Source organism: Cygnus olor, chromosome 11 (genome assembly GCF_009769625.2).
Source record: "Cygnus olor isolate bCygOlo1 chromosome 11, bCygOlo1.pri.v2, whole genome shotgun sequence".
Lineage (NCBI taxonomy): Eukaryota > Metazoa > Chordata > Aves > Anseriformes > Anatidae > Cygnus > Cygnus olor.
The window spans coordinates 1,777,748-1,803,584 of record NC_049179.1 but is presented as its reverse complement, the minus strand read 5'-3'; the positions used below and the strand labels follow the sequence as shown (position 1 = coordinate 1,803,584).

At 43.1% G+C, this 25,837-nt stretch overlaps 1 protein-coding gene across 2 annotated transcripts in view; it reads right to left on the bottom strand.

Annotated features, from left to right (window-relative positions):
* Positions 1–3,087: 3,087 nt before the first annotated feature.
* TNFAIP8L3 (TNF alpha induced protein 8 like 3) overlaps positions 3,088–25,837 on the bottom strand; it is a 46,204-nt gene continuing 23,454 nt past the window's right edge. The window contains exons 2-3 of one of the 2 annotated variants that reach the window (XM_040570074.1): positions 12,901–12,956; positions 3,088–6,165 (exon numbers count right to left, since the gene is read on the bottom strand). In XM_040570074.1, the coding sequence (XP_040426008.1) occupies positions 5,603–6,103 (501 nt within the window). In that variant the 5' untranslated portion in view covers positions 6,104–6,165; positions 12,901–12,956 and the 3' untranslated portion in view covers positions 3,088–5,602. The remainder of the gene's footprint in view (positions 6,166–12,900; positions 12,957–25,837) is intronic. The other variant, XM_040570073.1, reaches the window with a different exon arrangement.

The following is a 25,837-nucleotide window of genomic DNA, read 5'->3' as shown; positions in this document are numbered from 1 at the left end:
CCGAACACAGTGCTGGAGGTGCGGCCTCACCAGAGCCGAGTACAGGGGGACAATCACTTCCCTAGACCTGCTGGCCACACTGCTTCTTATACAAGCCAGGATGCTGTTGGCCTTCTTGGCCACCTGAGCACACTGCTGGCTCATATTCAGCCGACTATCAACCAACACTCCCAGGTCCTTCTCTGCCAGGCAGCTTTCCAACCACTCATCTCCCAGCCTGTAGCTCTGCTTGGGGTTGTTGTGCCCCAGGTGCAGGACCCGGTACTAGGCCTTGTTGAACTTCATACAGTTGGCCTCAGCCCATCGGTCCAGCCTATCCAGATCCTCCTGCAGAGCCTTCCTACCCTCGAGCAGATCGACACACGCACCTAACTTGGTGTCATCTGCAAACTTACTGAGGGTGCACTCGATCCCCTCATCCAGATCATCGATAAAGATATTAAAGAGGACTGGCCCCAGTACTGAGCCCTGGGGGACCCCACTAGTGAGCGGCCTCCAACTGGATTTGACTCCATTCACCACAACTCTTTGGGCCCGGCTCTCCAGCCAGTTTCTAGCCCAACGAAGCGTACGCCAGTCCAAGCCAAGAGCAGCCAGTTTCTTGAGGAGAATGTTGTGGGGAACGGTGTCAAAAGCCTTACTGAGGTCAAGGTAAACCACATCCACAGCCTTTCCCTCATCCACCAAGCGTGTCACTTTGTCATAGAAGGAGATCAGGTTCGTCAAGCAGGACCTGCCTTTCATAAACCCATGCTGAGTGGGCCTGATTGCCTGGTTGCCCTGTAAGTGCCGTGTGATGACACTCAAGATAATCTGCTCCATGAGCTTCCCTGGCACTGAGGTCAAACTAACAGGCCTATAGTTCCCCGGGTCTACCCTCTGGCCCTTCTTGTAGATGGGCATCACGTTTGCTAGCTGCCAGTCGACTGGGACCTCCCCTGATAGCCAGGACTGCCGATAAATGATGGAAAGCGGCTTGGCCAGCTCCTCCGCCAGTTCCCTCAGTACCCTCGGGTGGATCCCATCCGGCCCCATCAACTTGCGTACATCCAAGTGCTGTAGCAGATCGCCAACCATTTCCTTGTGGATAGTGAGGGCCACATCCTGCTCCCCATCCCCTTCCACCAGCTCAGGGTACTGGGTATCCAGAGAACAACTGGTTTTGCCACTAAAGACTGAAGCAAAGAAGGCATTAAGCATCTCAGCCTTTTCCTCATCTCTTGTAACTAAGTTTCCCCCCGCATCCAGTAAAGGATGGAGATTCTCCTTAGTCCTCCTTTTTGTGTTGATGTATTTATAAAAACACTTTTTGTTATCTTTAACCACAGTAGCCAGATTGAGCTCCAGATGAGCTGTGGCCCTTCTAATTTTGTCCCTGCACAGCCTTGCAACATCCTTATAGTCCTCCTGAGTGGCCCGCCCTCTTTTCCAAAGATTATAAACCCTCTTTTTTCTCCTAAGCTCAAGCCACAACTCGCTGGTCAGCCAGGCCGGTCTTCTTCCGCGCTGGCTTGTCTTTGGGCACGTGGGGACAGACCGCTCCTGAGCCATTAAGATTTCCTTCTTGAAGAGTGCCCAGCCTTCCTGGACTCCTCTGCCCTTCAGAACCACCTCCCAAGGGACTCTGCCAACCAGTGTCTGAACAGCTCAAAGTCAGCCCTCCAGAAGTCCAAGACAGCAGTTTTTCTGGTCCCCTTCCTGACTTCATCAAGAATAGAGAACTCTACCATTTTGTGGTCACTCTGCCCAAGACAGCTCCCAACCACCACATCTCCCACCAGTCCTTCTCTGTTTGTGAACAGAAGGTCTAGCGGGGCACCTCCCCTGGTAGGCTCACTAACCAGCTGCGTCAGGAAACTATCTTCCATGCTCTCCAGAAACCGCCTAGACTGCTTTCTCTGGGCTGTGTTGTGCTTCCGGGATATGTCTGGGAAGTTGAAGTCCCCCACGAGAACAAGCGCTGACGATTTCGCAACTTCTGCCAGCTGCCTGTAGAACTCCTCATCCGTCTCCTCATCCTGGTTTGGCGGTCTATAACAGACCCCCACCAGGATGCTTCCCTTGTTGGCCTTCCCGCTGATCCTAACCCATAGGGACTCAACCTTATCATTCCCAGCCTCAAGTTCCACAACATCAAAACACTCTCTAATATAGAGAGCCACACCACCACCCCTTCTGTGCTGCCTGTCCCTTCTGAAGAGCCTATAGCCAGATATTGCAGCACTCCAGCCATGAGAGTGGTCCCACCACGTTTCCGTGATGGCAACCAAGTCATAGCCTGCCTGCTGCACGATGGCTTCCAGCTCCTCTTGTTTGTTACCCATGCTGCGTGCATTAGTGTAGATGCACTTCAGTTGGGCCATTGCCTTCTACCCCGGCCATACCATTGTTCCCCCGGCACACCTCTAACAAGTCTTATTTCAGCCCCATCTCCCTTCTTACTTAGCTTAAAGCCCTCTCAATGAGCCCTGCCAGCTCCTGGGCTAGGATCCGTTTTCCCCTTAGAGATAGGTGGGACCCGTCTGCAGCCATCAGGCTGGGTGCCGAGTAAAGCGCCCCATGGTCAAAAGAAACAAAATTTCTGTGTTGGCACCAGCCTCTGAGCCACGTGTTTATCAGGTGGGCTTTCCGTGTCCTCTCTGTACCCCTCCCTGCCACTGTAGGGATGGACGAAAACACCACCTGTACTCCCGCTCCATCCACTAACCATTCCAGTCCCCTAAAGTCCTGTTTGATAGCCTGCAGGCTTCTCTCTTCAATATTATCACTGCCAGCTTGGACTATCAAAAGAGGATAGTAATCAGAGGGGCGAACCAGCTTGGGAAGCTTTCTGGCAACATCCCTGACCCTGGCCCCAGGGAGGCAGCAGACTTCCCTACGGGTAGGGTCAGGCCGACAAATCGGGCCCTCTGTTCCCCTGAGAAGGGAGTCGCCTACGATGATTACCCTTCTATCTTTCTTGGTGGAGGCAGACCTTTTAGGTTGAATAGTTGAAGGTAGCAAAAGTTAGATTACATCCATTCCTTCATCTTATTGTTTAATTTGAGTTCACATTGGATGGTAGAAAAAAAAATCAAAAGGAAAAAGGACAGTAATCACACATCTTTAATCCACAAATATGATAATACATCATATACTTAAAGTGACCTGGACATTGCCCATTAGCAATGTCGTTACATACCAAACTACTAGTACAAAAGTAAACAATGAATATACCAGATAGGCAAGTATGAGAAATGCTCAAAAACATTTTATTTCATTAAGGCTACTCAGATTTGTAAATGACAGATGTTCAGCTGGCCTGTCTAAAATATCAGATTTTGAATATTGATACTTGCAATGCACAAAAAGGAAGTCACATATATAGGATATCCATTTCTTTTTGGATATCTTTGATGTTGAATAATCTTTTTGTCTGGCTTTAAAAAACAACATCTTATATTTGTTTGCCACAAGAGAAACAAACACGCAGAATCTGACGTGCACTGGGACAGGAGTGTTGGATACAATAACTACTATTCAAAAGCATCAGTTGACAAGTACGTGCTCTGAGAAAGAATGCAGCTAATGGTGCATGTAAATATGGCTCTGCAAATGTCTCAACTTGCAACCTTGTAAGGCAAATCTTAATAGACTTTCCATCCCAAAAGTTCATTCACTATTACTGTGCTGTGCTGCAAAAGAACAGTTTACCTTAATTGCTACTAAATATACTTTTATGGTTGAAGGAAACATGAGGGAAAATTACATCATTACAAACTGCTCTGGTAATGTCTCGTGCTGCCATTTTTAGTGTTCCTCCTGTGCTCCAAAATGCATTCTCCTGGGAACAGATAAAAACGCTTCTTGTCCAAACCGTAGTGAATACGTGATCTAGGTATGTGTATTCTTACCTGTATGAAAGTCAGTAGAATGGTTAAAGTTGTTTTTGCAAGAGGTGAGCTACAGTTATTCTGTGATGAGGAAAGACAGAAGAATGAAAATAAAATTTTGAAAAGTTTTCTCTACCACCACATTATTTAAGAGTTTAATGGGAAAATATAAATTTTTGTTATCTTGAAGTAATGGGTGATAACCCTTGGAAGTTTTCCGTAGAGAGGAATGGCTTCTTGCATTATGTCAATTTTAAAGTACGTAAGTCTCTGTATTATAATATATGAAAGATGAAAGGTGTTATCTCTAGGTAATGGGATTGTCTGCTCTCTGTGTCATAGTAAAGGAGATGCTATGTGACATTGAAGCCTCAGCAGACTGAGGTGAGTCTGCGGGATAAGATGCAGAAAGCAAGGAGAGGAGAGATTTCTGCCCATGCTCCCCTACTTAGGGACAGGCAGCACCATCATCTGAGCTGTGAGATCCTGCAAGCAGCAAGCTGGAGTATCTGCTCTGCTCTGGTTCTCCCTTTATCCCAACAAAACTTTCAAGAAACCAGTATCTCTTTTCAAAATGTTTTTGGTTTCAAGACATCTGTATATTTCATTTAAAAACAAAACAAATAGCTTGTTTATGAAGCTCACCAGAGTCACTGGATTTAAGAGGGCTGTGGATATTCTGCACTAAGATGGCACTGCAAGCATAGCAGATGGAGGTCCTTTTTTCGTCACAACTCTGTTTTACTATAGGCACAAACTCACATCATGGATATGGTAAACCATTTTACCTAGGCTGAATGTTATCTTTTGAGATATGAGATGTTAACATTGCTTTATAGAGCCACTGATTTCTTCACAAGTGCAATTTCAAAATCTTTGCAGAGAGTGTTTTGCTCTGCCAGGCAAAACAGTAAGAGCACAAAGAGCAGCATAACCTTCAGCCTAAACTCAGCTATGTTACCAAATACCCAAAATCTGAGAGAGGGAGAATCAATGTTGTACTACTTTGTCTAATTTTCTAATTACCTTTGAGCTTGAAACACTGAGCTGCTTTTCAAAATTAAAATGAAATCTTCTCTTGTTAGAAGGTATAAACCAAAAATCTCTAATGAGAACATTGCTTCATGGAACAGCTCTTTAAATTTTCTACCACTTCTACTCAATTTGTATTATTTGTTATCCCCAGTAGACTTAAATACCATGTGAAATCAGAGATGCATTCTCATATTGATTCCTGATCCTTTTGAAAGGAGAGCTTAATCCATGAGAGCCCTACCTTCTGTCTAAGCCTTTTCAATTAGTGTGGGAATAATTAAAACATACACACCAAGGGCAGCCTGGGGGGTAAATTCCATGCATTGCTCTTTTTCCATCACCTATTTTTACATAGCCATGCATTGGAGCTTACTTTCTTTCCTATGCTCAGCCTTGACCACAAAGCTAGTAAGATCATGATGTATAGCAATCTATTTCTGAACAACATACGTCAGCAGCCTTGTTCACGCCACTCCTTGGAGAAGACTCAATTATCTGTGAACAAAACATTAACATTGATAGCTTTCTGATTTAGGTGTTCCACTTCATTATGAGCCAAGTGAGCACCTTCAGGCTCCTGCTGGAGACTGTAGCAAGAACGGTAGAAAGGAAGCTCACGTGCTCACCACAGCTTATGAAGGGTGGCCAGTTCTACACAGAAGTTTTTGTTTGATTTCTTGTTTCTGAGCATAGTTTCAGAGGATCTTCTCATCGAGTAGTTTGTTGATGCCATCGCAGATCTTTTTGAGGTATGGCCGACAATCCCCATCAAGACTGTACAGGGCAGTTAGAAATTCCACATCTGCAAAATGATTGAAGACGTGGTTGATACGCCCATGGGATCTTGGTGTCAGGTGTCGATCTACTAGTTCATGCACAAGGTCTTTACACTCGTTCAGAAGTTCTGCAAGAACATTCCTATCAAAAGTGTATTCTACCTCGTAGAAACTGACAATTGTCATGGCAGTTTGGTTCAGCTTCTTCCTGAACTTGTCTACAATTTCCATTTCTTCTTGGTTGAACTGATTATTTCGATAGAGGATCCCGATTTTTATTGCCACTTTAATCAGGTCTTTCATAATTTTGTGGGCTTCCTTTTTGTTTCTGGTGTGTTCCTTTGTTACCTTGTACAGCTCATCAAAGATTTCACTGCTTGTGTCATCGATTAGCATGTTAGCCATGGTTTTAGTGGCCATTTTGCTCAGGATCTTTTTCTGGGCTTGCAGTGCAAGATTCTTGGAACTGAAACAATCAGGACCTGTTTCGGGATAGCAGAGAAAAGAGAAAACGTTAATTTTATTTGGTGAATCATTTTCACAAACAGGTAAGAAAAGTAGTACTCATGTTTAACTGAGGTGTTGCTTATTTAATTGATTGTTACATATGGTCATGATTTGCAGTAACAGGAACATTTGCAACACTGAATTCCCAAGTATATCCACAGGCTTTCAGACATCCATGTTGCAGGTCTTGTCACTGAGGATTTTTGCTTCCAAGTGATGAATAGGGTGTTGTGGTGGGGGATACCTATGCCACCTCTTTTCTAGTCACCGGTTCAATAGCAAAGCCTTTTCTATTCCGTAGTTCAATGTTAAAGCTTTCTTGGCAGAGAGATCCATTGAGAGGTGCTTATGAAGGTAAATAAGCTATCACGGAGAAGCAAAGCACAGTACCGGCAAACACACACGTGAACCTGAAAGCATTATTCTTTTGGCCACTAGGAGACACTGTTGCTCCGTGGTCAGACGGCAGCGGCATATAAAGGCTAGTAAATCGGAGCTGAGCATTTCTTTTGCTTTCATCTCCACAGGTCCAGTTTGTTACCACTTTACAAAACTCTAGGCTGTGATTTTTGCAAAACGTTGGTGCTTCAGTGCATGCAGTTCCTGCCAGATGAAAATACCTCAGCTATTTGCTGGACAGTTGTCAAATAAACGTAAATATCTTGGATTTTTCTCCCTTTTACCTATCTTTGCAGGTTCCACTCAGGATAGAACCTGACCACATAGTTCCTTTGGAGCATGTGGCTACTGTTAATGAACTTTATCCAACGAAGCTCTATAAATACTGGTAGAGCTTAATTTGACCTTCCTCTGCTTTTCACCTTAATGTTTTTTAACCGACCCTATGTGGCCAAACTAAAGGAAACAGAAACGTTTCATATGAAATAATCACCCAGTTTAGTACTGCAGCAGTGGAGTCCCTGTAGGAGCCAAGGGCACTTTGTCATTGTACCAAAATAGTGACAAGTGTGTGTGTAGCTGGGGGAGCTCAGTCTGATGTGAGGGGAATGGAGAAACTGTGCCCTTTGCCACAATTGTGCCCCACTTTTGCTGGGGAACTGGACCACTAAGAGATTAAAAAGAATAAAATCAAACCTTCCTGTGCTGATTTGATTTTGGAGCCTGAGTGGGTTTTTGGCTGAGCTCATGAGGCTACTTCCAGCCATCAGGGCATGAACACGTGCCTGCAGCAGCTGTGCTGCAGTTCAGGTGTGCAGCAGGGATTTGTCAGTCGTTGTGGTAGAGCCTGGGGTATTGCACTCTACACGTGTGCTTGTATCACAGTATTCTATATGGCCTTTGCTCATGCTACTGTGCTCTCACCCCAGCCTCCCTTCCCTCTCAGTGCTTCCTACATTGTCGCATGAGGCAGCAGTAAGTAGCACCAAGAATTTGAAGTTCTCTGTTTAAAAACTGTTTTCCATGTTCGCTAGAATGTCACGTTACAGTTGTCATCTTTCCCTGTGTGCTACAGCTGTACCGCTGAGCAACAGAAAAGAGTATCATTTAATTTCAGCTGAACCACCACCTGGAAAAAATAATTCAACACGCTTAAAAGAATTGCCTGTCATTTGGAGAGAAAATTGTGGGCCTGATCTGCTGACTGGAGGAAATAGAAAAACTTGGATTTAATCTCAAAATGATAAAAAACAAGACAAAAGCTTTCTTTCACTTTGCAGTACAGGGGTATATAAATAGTATCTGTGATGAATAATTATGTGCATTAAACATAGTAAAATGGAAGATTAGTATTAGTGTCTGTTTCTGTAGCAAGTGTTTGCTATTAATCAAGTGGATGCAGTTGTTCAGTATCTGTTTTGATCAGAACCTGCAAATAACTGCAGTAAGCTTTTAGAATATTAATTTGACTGGTATTCATGCCAATTCAGCCGCTGTATTCCCCAGCCGCCAGCCCGGCTGGGTCCCTCCGTGCTTGGCCCTCGCAGCATGAAAGCTGTGCTGGCATGCTGCTGGGCTGTGGCGTGAGGTGAAGCGGGGCCTGGGGGCCTGGCCAGGCCCCACACACACACCCAGCCCCACACACGGACACCAGGGCGTCCATGGGGGGGGCCAGCAGTGGCCTGGCCACCAGTGGGCTCTCAAAGCCCACAGGCGGTTAGCCACACCATTAAGGTCTAGCTTCTGTGTGGACTACAGGTTTACATTGGAAGACTTTTCTTCCTGCAGCACATTTCCCTTTGAATGTCTTTGCCTCCCACAGACAGCACTTCTGTTTTCTGTTTTGTAGCAAAACAGATCAGCAACAGCGTTATAGATGCCATTAGCTTTCAGGAACATTACACCAAACCTGAAGAAGAAAATGCAGCCCCTGAGCATGCCACTTCGCTGGGTAGTGGTTAGCCTCTGTTACAGAAATCCTGGCACCTGAGTTTTCACTAAAGCAGGGATGGGTTTTGCCTTCAGATTTGCACTCATCTCTAAACCATTTGAAGAGACGTATATGATAAAAGCTATTCCAGAAGTCCATGCGAAGGGATCGATCCCACAGCAATCTCCCACCCTTCAGAAAACGCAGCTCCCCAGACCCGTATTTCCACAGCGGCGATACCAAACCCTGGCTGGCGCCAGGCCGGGGCAGCTGGGGTGACCGGAGGGCTCCCCACAGCCGGCATGGCAGGGCCTGGCGGCACGCAGTCAGCACCGTGCTCAACTCAACTGGCCGGGACCAGCTCCTGCACGCAATGCAGAGCGGGACAAGGATGCCTTCCATCCACTAAACTTAATAACAGGCTTGCCTAATAACAGGATTGCCTAATAGCAGAAGTGTGGAAAGAGTTCAGTGACTCTATAGAGGGGCTATCTGAGTTTTATAAGTATTTTCAGAGTTTTTGAGATTAAAAGGCAAGAGCATCTGTAATATTCTCAAAATGATGGCTGTGCCAAGTACAAATGGTTAGAACTAAATGCTCAGCGACTGTATTTTCATGTAAATAGCCATTCACCCAGTATATACACGACAGCAGAGACAATACAAGCATGGGAGAGAGTGTGGCTGACTTTCTGGAAGCAATGACGTGGACGTGGAAACAACTACCCTGAGCAGATGAATCCATTTCACTCTCACTTAGCTCCCTTAGCCAAAGCCTTAAAAAAGTCTTGCAGCCAGGCTATTTTCTCCCTGGCAAGAGGCTGAAAGATGTATTGCTGTGAGCTCTGGAGGGAGGGCTTGTTCACAGGTAAAAATCTGCGGGGAAGGAGCTGATCTTCAGATTTGGTAGAGTTTGCCAACTGCAGATTTTCTGCTAAGTGTATTAACAGGCTTGCTTTGAAGATAAGGGGATATGAAGCAATTTATCTGGTTTTGTCCCACCTGTGGAGTTAAGTTTGCTTGTGTGACATTGGGAGTCGTTACTACGGTGCCTGCTGCAGCTTGTGCCAGTTCATCAATCAGCTCGGCCGCTGACTCCACCTCAGCTAAAGCCAATGACAGCTGTGTGTGTTATTGCCCATTGAAACTGGGAGTATAAACCATGCTGAGTTACACTACTAGCCTCTGGCAGTGGGTGGTGTGCTGTGCTTTTGGGTCTGTGTTGAAGTGCATGTTTGTGGGGCACCTGGTGTGCCTGCGTGTGTCCCACAGAGGTGAGTGGGGCTGCCATAAGCTGCAGGAGGGGGCTGAGGGCATTGAGGGGCTGGGGGGAGAAGAGGGTCAGGAAAGGTCCCTGCCTCTGTGCTGCAGCTGTCCTCTAAGTTAGCAAAGAGCTGTGCCTTGAACTGAACAAGAGGGAAGTACATAAGAAAACAAAGATGATGAAGAGGCTGAATTATTTTTAATATTCCTGAATCCTCAATTTTCAAATGCAATGCAGCATCTGCAGCAAGAAGCAGGCTTCAAGGAGTCAGCAAAGCTGCTGGAAATGTGGGCATCCATTCAGCTGCTAGCAGTGCTCGGGCCTGGCGGAGATGGACTAAGCCAAAGGACAGATATACCCTCTGAGTCTGCTGCTGTAAGAGAGGTCTGTGTTGTGGAAATTGCTGTGGGAGTGGTACACAAAAGGGATGTGCTGTGTTCATGACCTCAGTGATTCATGTGACCCAGTTTGAATGCATCTGTGTGTCTTAAGATAGTGCTACACCTGCCCCAGAGCCTGGGGAGTGCAGGTGCTGATGAGAATGAACGAGGCAGTGGTATTGTAAGCCATGGCACTGTGCAGGCTGTATCATGAGTTGTGGCACTGAGGGGTGTGGTTTAATGATGGGACTTGGTAGGCCAGGGTGATGGCTGGACATGATGATCTTAAAGGCTTTCCCAACCTAGATGATTCTATACCACTCCTACAGGGAGTTAAATGAGCAGTGGATAACTACATGGCTGATCAAATGTTGCTGCTGTTGCTGACAGCTTGTTTAAGTATAGCCTGGTTGCCTGTAATGTCTCTTTCTTGACATAAATAGTTTACAGAGCATAAATAAAACTTGTGGAAAATAAGAGCAGGAAGTTTTATTAACCTGTTTTATTAACCTGTTAACACAAGAACACAATTAACACAAGAACAAGCTAGTGCTATTTTAGAAAGAAGAATATGTAAAATAAATAACAGAAACCTCTTATTGCTCAGTGTGCAACCATCAGATAAAACATTTAGAAGTAGGAAGCAGCAAACTTGCGCATTGTACTTATCCTTCATGTATCACTAGCACTGTAAGATAGGTTAGAAAAAGCAAATGGTGGAACTTGGGATTTCAAACTAGCTCTAAGACCAGGCAGGGGAAAAAAGTGTAGAAGTACTTCTCCCACAGTGTTTTAGTACAGCTCTCTGGCTGTAAGTGTGTGTATTGCTCTTGGACAGCTACGGGATCACTGCAGAAGAAACATTCAGTGTTTCCAGTAACTTTAAGCCAAGAAATCCAATAGACCAGATGGAATATATCAGCCTTCAGGGAGGACCAATTTAAACATGTGTAAGCACAGGGGGCCCAACGCACTCAAACTTTTAGCACTTCTAAATGGTTACCACAAGCATAAGAGGGCTGCTCACTTCTGCAGGGGAACGGGAGGTTCAGGAGTGATAATTACACAGCCCTGGGGCCAAATACCAGTATCCAAACTTCTGAAGTCAGGCTGAAATGGCAGCAACAGTCCTGTACAGAGGGAATGTCACTGAATGGAAGGGGGGGGGGGGGGGGGGGAGAACACTATGCTTTGTGCAAGCAGCAATCACTCCACAAAAAAAAGCACTTTCTGGGGACCTCAGAACTGGAGATGCCTAGTGATAGTCTTATTTTCAAAACACAAGCCAGCTGCTGAAATACTTTACTAATATAATGTTGCTGCATAATGGAGTGAGCCTTTCAGTGCCTGGCAGAGGAGCTGAGGAGCTCTTTCAGCAGTGAAGAGCCATGCAGATGGAGCAGCCGAGCTGCTGCCAGTGCCTCTGCCTGGCCTCCTGGCTGCAGCCAGGGAGGAGCAGCTCAGTTGTTGCTTCCACCTGATCCGCTGGGGCTGGCCAAGTGCTTTTCCTGCTGCCCCCCAGAAGCTGGATGTGAATCAGTCTGTGCTGCTGTGTCTAAAGGCAGGAGCTGGCAAGGGGAGTCTGGATAACAGTGTTGTCCTATGGCTGGAACTGGGCCTTTGTGTGGCAACCTTCAGGAGCTGCCCTGGCTATGTGGCAGCTGGTGCGGTGCTGTGACCGCACAGCTGCTGTGTCTCCAGACAAATGAGGTGTTTTCCCCAGTCATGTCCTGATAGCTTGTGAGGCAGGAGCCAACCCCTGACAAAAAGGCTCAGTGAGGACCATCCTCATGTGCTGTGTCCCAAGTGGAGGGATGCTGCAGTGACCATGCTGCTGCAGGGGTGTCTCTGGGGGCAGATTGCAGAGGACAAGCAAGACATGTGGGCAGCCAAGTCACACCTCTGAGAATGGCTGCCAAACCCTTAATTTTGCTAATCTGATAACATATATCAGAACCAAGATCTAAAGCAGGCTGCTAATGTCTAATTGCAGTGTTGGTATCTTTGAGGACTGATTTTCAAACACTCGGTTTAAGCTTTGCACCTCCTGTTTGGTGACACACAGGGAAGCTGTGCCAAGGCAGCGAATGTCTGGCTGACTTCTGGCAAGTGTAAGCAATGCAGAGGTCTTGCGTGAGCCTCAGGGTGCTGCACACAGACTATGGACAAGCTTTTTCTTATCTGGAAATGCTCAGGTATTGCAGAGATGAGTAAGTCTCACTGCCACGAGTGCTAATAAAATAGTGGTGTTTAAGCTTTGCTATACAACTGAAAGTTTTTGATAAACTAATCACTATTTTATAAACAGGTTTAAAGTCTTTCAATGTTACTCACATTGATAGCAAGTGCAAAATACATCAAAGAGACTGAACATCCATACTCAACAAAGTTTAACTCTGGCTGATGCTGCAAGACAAAACACTTGCACACTGACAGCAAGCTTCGATAAGGGGGGTATTTGCAGCAGATGGAGCCATAACAAACCAAGACTTTGCTGGGGCTGAGCTTTAGGGAATGGGACTGTAGGGGGAAACTGCTCTTAATGGGAAACCCCAGCCCTGCATATGAGTAGCTCAGGTCTGGCTGTGCAGGAGGAGTGGCAATCATCAATTATCATTGATCCTATTCCTATATTTTGAGATGGAAATAATTTATGGTTATAATGGCAATGTTTTTCTTTAAATGGTAACTTTAACCAAAAACCTTTTAGAAAAGAGAAACATGCTGATGTACTCACAACGCAAGAGCAGGTTCCTCAGTAGATATGGAGAGCTTGGAAACCAGCAGAGAGCTCTGTGCAGGCAGTAGAGGACATCTAGAATTAGTGGGGATTTTTTTCACCTTCAAACTGCGATTTTTTTTTTTTTAAATATATGCTATCCTGCAAATCCTGGGCATCAACTCAGCATTTTACTACAGTCTCTGAAATATTTTGTGCTTAATTGCATCTTCCCCACAATTCATCACATTTCCTGTGATTCCTACGCCCTCTTCTTTTTAAAGATGATGTACTTTTTGTTAATCACGAAATTACCTTATTTTTTAAAAGTCTAATTACACAAGTAATTATTGCTATAGAAAATTAAGTTTGTTTTAATGTCAGGACATGTGACTTTCATAACAGGACAGTAATAAGTTCCTTCTTATGTGCTAAGAAACTGCTTCCTGCTTAGACAGGACATGTTCTTTGGGAGAACATCTTACATATAAGGAACAGTAAGACAATTCTCTTGTTAAGGGGAAAAAAACGTGCCAGACTTGTTTAGAAGGATATGACCAACGTATTCTTCCACACATGTAATGATTACCTAGAAAAGATCTTCTTGCGAAGGTACTATTTGCCACTGAGACTCTTATAATCCATGATAAAGCTTTCAATATCTGTAACTACCCTTTTTTTTACATAGATGCAACTATTGTGGCAACTCCTTGTAGATGACTGGCAGAACTTGCTTGCAGTGCTACTTCATGATCAGTTTCCAGGCTGGCAGATTCCATTTTGTGCAAAAACTTGGGGAAAATTAAAATTGCAAGCACTGAAAAATAGAAAACCTGCCTGCATCATCCAAGCATGGGAGATGCAGGAGCCAGAATCACTTCACCTAAAGCTGTCGAGGCTTTCTGTGTTCAATACACAGTCATTCTTGCTGCTGGAGTGCAGGGACAACTCGTCTCTTCAAAACAAACAGCCTGCCCCTCCAAGAGGAGGAAAGAAGAAATGGAGCCAGGACTGAGAGCGTTGAGCAGTGTGGCAGGTGCTTTATGCCTTTTGGGTCTCTGCTTTGAGCAGTTGCTTGCAGAGGCCCAGAAGCAAACCTCCTGATTCAATCTCTGGCTGCTTTCCTGGTGTAGGCGAGGATTTGGAGCCTGGGAGCAGCTACACCCTGCTCTGATGTCTGAATGCTGTGGTGCTTGTAATGGCTCTTAAGGGAGCTCAGTCCGATTTCATGAATGACTTTAGGTTCTTTCCTGCGTGTTCTTTAATATTCTCCACTGGTAGTGCGAGCGAAGATGAGGGCTATGGAGTTATTTAGGATCTTGTGGTGTTTGCATTCAGTAATTACCACACTCATAACTCCTGGCTAACAGGAGGTGTAGGCTTTGCAGAGCATCTGTAGCTCAGATGCTTTTTATTCCTTCCCCAGCAGTCTCTTTATCATACGGGAGCCACTGATTCTCAGTAGGAATATAGTAATATGTTAGGAGAGCAAGGCTTGGCAATATCATCTCTAAATATTAAACGAGGCCTCTGTGCAGTATGTGTGATTAAACAGGCTATTGGGTTCTGGTTCACTGATTTTTCTTTTCCCCCATTTCTCATGTGCTCAGGAAGAAAACTGAGGGTTTATTTTTGTGCTTGAAGCTGTTTCTTGTTGCAGTAACTGCTCCTTCTCCAGAGATACAACCCCCTTGCCTTTTACATGGAGTAATTCTATTTTTGACTCTGATATATTAAGAATGGCATGAAAAATAACTACATCTACGCTCTAGGGATGTACAAAATTCCGTGAGAAAGCAAGCAATCAGGACCCCAAGGACGGCTGGTCCAAGGATGCTGCGAAACTCAAAGATGGCATTGCTCTGTAGTGTGGTATGAGGCTGCAAGAAAATGGGGGAAAAAGTATGTCTGAACAAGGTCAAAGTGAATAACTGATTAAAACCCAATAGGCTGTGACTGCAGAAGGTGCCAAGCAGCTGCTGACCAAGCAGGCTCCCCAGGGAGAGGCGAGGGTGCGTTGATGGCACCATGTCCCTGCGGAACTGAAGCAGCAGCTCTGCACAGCATATGGTTCTTGTCACCGTCCTCCATCATGCTGCTCAGAGGCATCCAAAATAGCCCACCTTGTCCCACGTAAGGGGAGCAATTGGAGGCAAAAGGTAATTCACTATTTTTAAACTGAAGATATTTGGGCAGTCCTGTTTGCTTGAAATGTTTTGAGGACACTGACACAGTGCAAACCCCAGATGGGCAGGAGGAACACTGAACATTGGTGCATGCATAAATGGGAAGAGGCCAAGGGAAGCAGCAGGGGAAAGGCTGCTTCAGCTTGGGGTTGGTTTGAGTGAATGGCATCAGCGTATCTGGAGAATGAGGAAGACATTTTTGTGAACACCATATGCTGTTGTTTTACTTCCTTCACAACTGCTTGATAACTAGGTTTTGAATTAGGAAGGTGACGGACAAGAGGGAAATTAAATAATGGCGTAGATGTGGTATATCTGGGGAGAAAATACTGTGGCTCTCTAAATAAAACACCAAAGAAACTGTTGATTTTTTCACAATTCGCTCCAGCCATGCTTCCAAACTCTGCTTAAAATAAAGAAAGTCAAATGAGGGGAAGATAGCAGGCAACTTTCCCAAGATAGGAGCGGACACTCCAGGCTGATCATAATGTATTTAGAACTGCTGAGTCATACAGCTGGAACAGACATCTTATGATGAGACCTATCATTAAAGAAAACAAAGGATGCTAAACCTGCTGCAAGTGTTAAGGCTTGCTAGGGGTATGAAGGAGCTTGAAGTTAAGTTTTTCCTGTGGCTTTTTATTTAAAAAAATAAATAGCTTTGTTAGAAGAGACTCAGCAGGTGTGTAAGTCAATTAAGAAAGAAATATTCTTTTGAACCTACACCTTGAGTCATGCTTAGTGATAGTATTTTGTATGTCTCAGCATCATCACTTACAAGGTATGTGGGTGCTGCCTATGTCTGTGTATTTATAAAAGCTTTTCCTTCCAAGAATGTGAAGGCCTAGGTTTGCAAAGATACTTAATGTATTAATAAGTGCAGTCAAAAATCTTAATTCCTAGTCTGGGAATATTCAGGGAGAGAAAAGGACTTTAACTTCTCCAGCTTTTTTTATTGTAACTATGTGATTTTTTTTTTTTCAGGGTGAACAAGTGCTCCGAGCTAACTGGCTGCTCACTGTTGTAGTGACCCTCCTGGTTGCAGAACCTCTCTTGGTTTTTGCCCAGTTTACCACTCACGGTGCCTGCAGGATGGGATGCTTTGCCTTGGTTACTCTAACCTATGCTTTAAACCCTTGTACTACCTTTACCATAATAGGCTACAAGACATCAGCCCATGCTCTGCCCTCGTAAACTGCACGGAGAAATTTCATTGCTATTTGAAGCAGAAAGCTTTATTTTGCTCAGCAGCAATTAGCTGATGTTCTGTGCTGTAGCTTTATAACAAAGGTGCAATGCCAGATGGGAATGTTGCTTTTGCAAGTCCATGAGACCTGAGGGCACCCTCCCTCTCTGAGTAAGAACTGATAATATCAGTGCTTGACTGGTGGCTGGTCTGCTTTCTTTTAACTCATTTTAAGTGTTTTTTCCCCTGTACTGAAAGTTTGAAGATTCACTTAGAATTCTACCCTGTGCTGAAACAAAACCTGCTTGCTGCATCATTACATTACTCAGGCTTGATAGCATAAAGTTCATCTTTAATGAGACAGTTCAGTGGTATAGTGACAAATGAGCCAATAGTGTTGCAATTTAAAAAAAAGTCCTCTGCTTATCCTGGCTGAGAAGCCTAAGAGTAAATTCCTTTTCCTTTTAGTTCATTTTTTTTCCTTCAGCTGAGACCAGATTAAGCACGTTATACTGAAATAGCTGCCCACACACGGCACTATGCATACCTTTAAAAGTAAGATCTAAACTGAATCTTTCAATACTGTCAGCTCAGGGATAAATCAATGTCTTGTTTTTAGACTGAAACTTTTAGAAAAGTATTTCTTAACAACAGAAGAGCTGACATTGAAAAGTCAAAAGACATGAATGCTTAAAGAGAAGCTGCTATGACTGTTTACTCTCTTTCCCAAAAGGACCACAGATCTAGAAGTTTCTCCATTTACTTAGTGCTTAAAACAATACTCCACTGTTTGCCTGGTCATTTTTTTCTTTTTATTTAAAAGTATTTTTACTGTTACAGAATATTAGGCTTTGTGGAATCCTTTACTTTTTTTTCTTTTTAAACTGTCTCTAGAGAAGACTAGCTGCTGGGGAGATGGCCAACCCAGATTCTGAATGGAAAACTTCTGCCTGAAGGAAAAATTAATACTGGTCAATGCAATGCAGCTGGGATTCATCACACTCTCCATCTCTTACAAGTCTTTGCCCAAATGTCTGGGGACTTACTGGTAGGAAGAAAGCCCACAATGCTGCGTGCCTCAGATGTGATTTATAATCCTGTTCTCCTTTTAGATGAAGTCTGATCTGGACTTCGATGTGTCCTCTGGGTGATCTGCTCTGTGCTGCTCACCCACAGCATGGGTCAAGTGCCCAGTCAAGATGCACAAAGCACTGAAATGGAATAGGAGATGGCTTGTGGGGTGTGCGTGTAGAAACGTATACTGTTACGTATCTATCCACATGAACTAGACCACCTGCTAAATTCTCCTAATTGTTCTCTGAAATCCTGTTATAAAGAAAGACCAGTTTTACCCAGCCTTTCCTTTAATGTAAAGGATATGAATTGTTACACCATGAAAACCTTAGTATACCCAAATGAAAATAAAGCCAAATCTAACAATAAGAAGAGCAAAAGATTATTTTCTGTGGAAGGATACAATGCTCAAAAAGGTGGATTTATATGTTGATTCTGTTCCTCCTTGGTTCAAAATCTGCATGAATAATATCTACCAAAAGCTAGTGTCTTGTCTTATTCTAATGAAGGAAAAATCCTGAGGCTGTACTGGAAAAAGTGGGAGGAGAAACTAGACTACAGATAATGGTTTTCTTGTTACAGCTTTAAACTGAAGTGATAAGCATGGCATTGATACTTTCACAGCTATGTAACTGACCCAAGTAACATAAATAGTATCTTACAGTCAGAGCTCGTTTAGAGGATAAATGCCAATGGTGGTAATCTGTTTTCATGCTTTTAATTTGTTCATTGTCTATATGTTGTAAAACATCATGCCAGGAGGAACATCCTGATAACAGGGACACTTCCTCTGTCATCAAGGAGACTCTAATAACAGTTTAACAGCAGTAGCTGTAACCACCCATGGTGGAGAGGTTCACTGTAAGTGCAACCCTTTATTTCAGGAAAGCAGAAAGGGAAAAGATGCTAGAGAAGTATTGAAATGGTCAAGACAGCTCTTAGGAGGTCTGTCTCATTCTGATGAGGAATATGATTAGCAGTGATGCTTTCTATGTATTCTCATATGTTAATGCACCTATATGGAATTGGGGTTGAATTTGCAGAGGGAAAAATCCACTGATTATGTTGCCCAAAGAAAATCCTCAGACAAGCCTCTAACAAACACAGCTATGCAGAATGCCGTCCCTCATGAGACTTCAGTTCTGTGGAGCCTGAGTACACATGTACTGAGATTATTTGTGCTGATAACTACACGTGTACTAAAACCATCCTGCTGAATACCCAGTATCATGCAGGAATGTTACCTCCGAATACAGCAGTCACAACAGTCTCTAGAGAGACTACATATCCTGAATCAGGCCCAGCTTAATATTAGGAGAAAAATGTAGCACAGCCCCTGTGCTGTTCTCATCTTGCTGTTTCATATGCCAGCAGAGCTGCTGCCTTTGTATCTGGTTAAGAAGTAGAATAACAATTCCTCAGTCCTGCTAAAGTGTTTGTGCTTACTCAAATAATTAATTCCAGCAAAACAACTGCTACCTCTGAAGGTATTTTTTGTATTTTGCTGTTTCTAATCTCCAAAATTTTTAGATTCTCTAGTGCATGCTATAGAAACCAAGGCTTTCTAAACAAACTAAAGAGCCAAGGACAAGCTGCTTTTCCTCCTGGGTGATTCTTAAGTGTAGGCACCTCCTTGAGGCTGGCCTAGAAAGCTGCTGAGTATGTTTGACCTGCCTTGTCTCTGCTGGATTAGGTATGGCATTCAGAGTGGCCACCCAGTGTGGGGCTTCCTTAGACATTCCAGAAGTCATCTGAGGGAAATACTACTTGGTTTCTTCTGCTTTTGGGACTTGGCGAGTCCTTCTTTCCTAGAGACCTAAGCTGGCATTTCTCAGTTCTCTTGAGAATCTGCTGCCTCCAGGGCTCATTCTTCCAGAAGAAGTGGGGCAAGCCCTGCTTCTTAGCTCTCACCCAGCTGGTAGAAACAAACTGGATTCTGACCAATTTCATGTTTCACAATCAACTTTCTCTACAATGAAGAAAAATACTGCTGCCTTTCTTGAAGAGGGGATTTCATGGTTCTGCTCTGTACTGCTGAGTACAGGCACCCTGCCTAGGGGGACTCCTGTCAGGTAAGAATAGGCCAGACCATGTGGGCCCTAATTCTGACAAAAGGCCTGATGCTTTTTAGCAGGAGGGTCTAGGGATCCATATGATTTGCCTGTCTAGAGAAAGAAGACTACCATGTTCATGTGCTTTTGTAGGTTTCAGCTTTTCCTGAAACAGCATCTTTGTAGTTCCTGCGGTTGTCATAGTGTGATCCAAGGCCATGCAAATCTAATTACATAAACAAGGAGCAGAAAGCAATCACTGCCTGAGGAGCCTTCAATCAAATGATATATTTGTATGCTTTTAAATGGTGAATGGAACATTAAGAAGGAATGGCCACATAGGCGTCATTCATCACTATGAATTCTCATACCAAAAATCTCAAGAGTTTCCTGTTTGTACCACAAATCCTGGAAAAGAATAATCCAGCTCTTGTGCTCCACTTATATAAATATTTCTGTATTGCTCATAGGGAATAAAATGTTAGCAGTAACATTTAAATAAACTCTATTGAGTAATCAGGTTGACTGATATTCTGAAATATAGCGCATCATTTAAATGAATGACAATTGCTAGGAAAGTTAAAGAAACTTTCTAGGATGACAGGCCAAAAAAGAAGTTTGCTGCCCTGCTCATACAGATATAGCACACTATATATTCAACATTACAGGTTTAATGTTGGTGTGTAATAGAAGCCCTTTTGTTTTTTCATCATTTTAATTATTGCTAATTTGCGCTGCTAGCATGATGTTATTGTTCCCCACCCTGCAATAGACTTGAGGCTTCCCATGGCAAAGCGCTGAGCAGAAGTATATCTCAGCTCCACTAAGGTGAGGCCGGCTATATTTGCTGCTAAACTCAAGAGCTAGTATGCTTTATTTTTATCCCCCCCAACCTTCCAAGTCACCTTCCAAATCTACCCAGATGATCTCTTTTTGTAGCAGTCTGTTCTCTTTCTCCAAGCCTGGTGGAGCTGCTGAGGATCTCTGCCTTTGGGGTGAGCTCGTTTCACCTGCATTTTGACTGCTGGAAACATCATGCCTTCCCTAGCTACAGGTGTCTCACAGCTGGTTGGGGTGCTGCTGCCATGATGGTGCTCCCCCATCCCCTGGGGGGGCTGTCTGGCCTTTCCTCAAGCCAAAAGCCTGCAATCGATTTACCATTACCTGCTTTTCAACGTCCTTTCCCCAGATGTTAAATGGTCCATCTTACACAGAAAATGCATGCAAAGCTCTCCACACTGCTTTACCTGTAACAGCCTGCCCTAATGTGATGATAAATGTTAAAGTGCGCATTTTCTTACAGCAAATGGGCACCCCCATGAGCCTCTCAGACTACCCTCCCACTATGTGAACTCTCATTAAGCACAGCCCAGTGGTGCTGGCATAATGTTGCATCAGTTGACACTTACTTGACTTTAATATACGTGTGGCAAAAAACTTGTGGCAAGTTTTTATCAAAGAAATAAAGCTCAATGACAGAATGTGCTCTCTTACATGGTGAGAGACTTACACAGTGAAATCCAAGCAGCACGTTAGAGCTTTTGAGATTTCTGACAAACGGCGTCACTTGGGGTGAGGGTTAAAAAGAACCAAGTCAGTTGTCTTTGCTTAAGTATTGGCCCATGTTTGTGTTCAGAGTTGGCTGATGCTTTTTTTTTTTCCCTGGAATTTGCACAAAAGATACAAATCGCCCTTCAGTTACTGTCTTGGGATGTACCCAGTGACTTTTGGTTAACTGTAAATATCAATGCTGTTTATAGCAAATCTATAAATGTGATACTCCAAGAATTTAATTGGGGCAGCACTGATTTTCTTAATCTGGACAGCTGCATTAATTGCATTGCTTTGTACACTGGACAAATGCAGGCTGATAAATCTCACTAACATTGTGATGAGTATGGTCCAGAAACTTCCAGAGCTGCTTGGCAATTCTACGGCTGCCTGCTTTAACACAGACTAAAACAAACCAAAAATACAGACCAAAGCCATAAAATAATTCAGCAAATTTCAATACTGGAAAAATATACACCTGAATGTTTAGATAGGCCTATAATGCATTCTTGTGTTATTAAGTTACCCTATTTGCATTTACATGTAAAGGACCTTTATTTAAAAACAAAAACTCAGCTCCCCAAGCATTATGTAGTCCTATTTATTGACATAAGAATCAATGAAACTATATGCATCTGGAGGTAGCTCTCCTTCATTTTCTTTATAAAGATAATTTTAGGAAAATGGAAATAAATGGCTAAGATGTGATAAGACAGTTATCTAGATATCTGCTCAGATAAACTACAGAAAACAAAATGCTTAAAGATAATATTTGTTCTTATTTTCTTTACAAAGGTTCTTTGTATATCATGCAGCACTTGCTGGATGAAATGCTTCTGAGGATCTGCTTCTGAAATACCTGTAGATTCTACAGCTGCAAACTAACAAGGAGATTTAGAACATCATTCCACCTCCTTTTGCATAGACCAGAATTGTTTTGCTGTATTCAGTCTTTCATGAAATAGTGCTTGCTCATGTCAATGGTAATAGCCTAAGGTGGCTATGTAAAATTCTGATATTATATATGATAATAGGGAGATTATTTTTCCAAGGATGCTTCCCTATTTTCCATGGTGTGCTCAGGCTTGACTCCAACCACTTTTCATCCATGACTGATTTAATACCCAGCAGGGGCTTTTCCCTAATTTTTTTAGAGGGAACTTGCTATTTAAAGGTGAGGCATTTCAACCAGTGTGTGGTTTATGTTTGTGATTCACTGCACCATATTTCTTAGACTATATCATCTCTGTACAAGATATTTGGTGTTATCATTCTAATTTCCCACAGCTACCAGAGGGTAACCATGCATTGCACAGTCGCTTCTGCCTGAATTAATGTCCTGAATTCCAAAAGCTTGTCTTTGGCATCTTTGGGTTCTGATCCTCCAGACTGGAGACTGGATCAGTAAACACAGAGAAGGACTTTCTGGTTTCCTTTAGTTATGTTTACTTTTTACTATGACAACTTCTCAAACAGAACAATCTTAAATTTTACTGTGCTTGTTCTTGCCTCATTCTTCCTTCTTGTTTTCATAAGATTATAATGCAATTAATCTGGAATACAGGACTATAAATTACTTGTATCAGTAGCTGGATTAAGAGTGACTTTCAATGTTGTTGTCCTTCCTTTAGTTTTAAAGGCGAAGGGACAGAAGGCACGGGTCACCAAAACAGCAGCAAATGAGAAAACTGCCTGAGAGATAGGAATGATGAAATGTCTGCAGTGGATGATTTAAAACCAAACCAAACCAAACCAAAAAACAACCCCAACACCATAATAACAACGTTTTGAAATAATATAAGGTAATTCCACCAAGCTCTCGTGATTTATAAGATCTCTGGAACTCTTAGTTCTATGTAATTTCTTGGCTGTCATTCTTATCCCATATGCTAGTTAATGTGTCTTGGTTAAATATGAGTGACTGTAATCACACTGTTCTAAAAGTCCTACTTGTGTAATCTTCTCCCCTCTTTCTTTGTTGTAGAAAAAAATGGACTTTTTTACCAAAAAAAAAGTGCCAAAGCTAGTTGAGACCTCTTACAATGTCTTGCATGATCCAAATAATAAGGGTGTATTTCTATGAAATTCAGTATCTTGTAGGGAGTTCAATGTGATTTTTTTTATTTTCCTACTTGATTGTAGGACCACACAGATATTTGTTTGACCAGGAAAATCATAAAAGCAAACAAACCGAAAACCATCCCTATTTGGATGAGGAAAGATTAGACTGTACTGAACAACACATAGTGCATTAGCTTGCTCTTTGTTGAATAGATGTTTTGTATTGCATTAATAGAAGCATTTCTTGTTTTACTCATCCCCTTTGCAAAACATACCTGCTTTATTTTCTTTAGCTGCAAAGATGCAAGCTAAATTGATTTCTTCTTCCCACAGGCTTTCTACAAAATAATGTTCTTTTGGATTGCTTGTTTAATATTAATTATTCAGTATACACATAATCCCCTGCTTCAGCTTTGATTCATCCCGCGATACTCGATACCTGAGCAGCAGTAGTGCAGAGGTGGACACAGTTCCAAGGTGGACTTACAACTCTGACACCACAGCTGCTGCTCTTCTGGCCACAGGAGTGGGCTGTGCTACTGCTCCAGGGGCCAAGGTCAATTCAAGTGGCCAGGGACTCCTTTCGGTAATTGGCAGCTAAATACAGGGCAGTTTGAGGTTTGTCAATAAGGTATCTTTCATGAGGACCTCCTTATGCCATTTAAGCACTAATACATTGGCTGCTTCAGATAAGATAGGAAGACTGCACAGAATTTAACAAATGGGGCTCTCGGTACACTTTTGTACCTTGATCACTGACACAGTAGGGAAATGCTTTGTTTTACTGGTAAGGAACCTGTACGGAAATGTTGGCATGGGAAACAGCAGATTTATAGATGCAACTTCCATCCTCGGGTTAACAAGGAAGTACAGCTCTGAATTCAGAAGGGTCATCACTTTCCTCTAACAGCTTCATCTTTCTTTCTCATGCAACACAGAGTGTGTGGTTTTCCCCTCAAAAGCGTTTGTAATTATAACAATTCCCAAAGTGTCTATTACCTCTAGTCGCTGACTTTTGCTGTATTTTTGGAGTTACAGCTTAAGATGGCCACCGCTGCCTGAATGTTTCAGACTTGATGTTTACTTGGGGAAGTGACAATGCTCAACTCAATCTTATGTCAAGATATGTCTGCGTGGAGCCTTTAAAACGCTCAGTGGAAAAAAAATCCTCTGATTCATTGCAGAGTTTGCAACATTCGGCGGCAGCAGCATGCTGTTAATGACCAAGTTCTGCAGAGTAAAGCAGTTTGGTGTGCTTTCCCTAACTGAGATGTGCAGAACTGAATGGAATGAGCTGAGCGTGAGCGGGGCAAACCAAGGAGCGATGTTTTTGCAGCCCTGACTAACTGCAAGAGGTTAGTAACACCAGCAAAGCTACCTGCATGTGGAAATATAAAATCCTTCTCCTCCAAACAGGTACAATAATGAACGTACTGTACTCCATTAGTCCTGACTAACCCCCCCGAAGTGGGAAGAAAATGAATGAAAAGCCATTTCTTTATCCAGCGCCAGGGAACAGCTCTTAAAACCCTGCTCTGCAGCGGTGCCCTGACTGGAAAGACTGGCGGCTCAGGGGACTCCGGGTTGACCTCGCTGATTTTCAGTACTATTTGTTTTCTTTTTTAAACCGAAAGTTGAAACTAATCAAAACATACTGCTTTAACAGCAAGAGACTTCACAGCCAAGCCCTGCTTAAACTTACTCATGTAAATAGCTTTGTCATTTATAGGTTACTCCGAGTGAAATGAGTAGAATTTAGTGTAAAATAGAATTAAAAAAAAAGTTTTTTTTTTCCCCCGTATCTTCCAAATGCATCTTAAATTTTTGCCTGCACAAAGGTAACTCTGTTCATGCAAGCTAATGTTTAATTGTCATATTGACTAATATCCCAAAGATGAGTCAGAGCATTGCTGAAATTTGCACTGAAGTTGTAGGAAAACATAACTCCTGAATCAAAATGCGTTTGCAGTTTTTCCTTTTTCTCCTGCCCCAAGGTGCAGTTCCAGCCTCTGAAACTGTTGTTTGCTCTTCCTAAAATATGAAGCCAAGTCCTCTGGTGTAAACTGGCATGCTTGCATCTCTGCTGATAAACCACTACAGTTGTATAGCAAGGGAGGGAGCGCTGCCCTCATCAGACTTTTAATAGATTCACTGAAGAATGGTAATTACTCCGGACCTAAAAGGACTTGAAACCGGACATACATTATGGCTGTAACTACTTATTCAATTGAGCAGAGGGAAATTCATAAATTACAGGCTATCTCTAGCTTTAATATAAGCAGGGAACTTTCTTATTAAACTACTTTGAAAATGTGGAAGGGTTGACATATTGTTGGAAATGTATGTCTTTTGGACAGAATTCCATAGGATTTCTTGTCATTCTCCCAGGCTGTCAGACAGCCCTTTCTTCCTGTGCCTATTGTTTGCATTAGCTTTGCTGCATAGATTTTGGCTGAAAAAGTGAGTTCATGTCGTGCAATTGGGAATCCAGCTCTTTGCTCCTCTTCAGACTAACAGAGCTGATATTGACCTTGGTTTGAGGACTCAGTGCCCTTTTGGCACACACACAAAGCTGTGCATGTGTACATACATATACATACACATGTGTATTTTAAATTTTCTCAGGAAACTTTTCATTCTTAATCAGAACATAGTACTATTAGATTTTGCTAGTTTTTCAGCAGTGTAAAGACTTCGCTTTTTAACTGTGTCTAATCTTGCAAACACTTCTGTAGATTTCCATAATCATATTATAACTTCATCTCTGTGCCATCACAGGACTGACAGTAGTAATTGCTTCGGCATTTATTATCCACTGTCCAAAGCCTTTGTCACCTCATAGGATA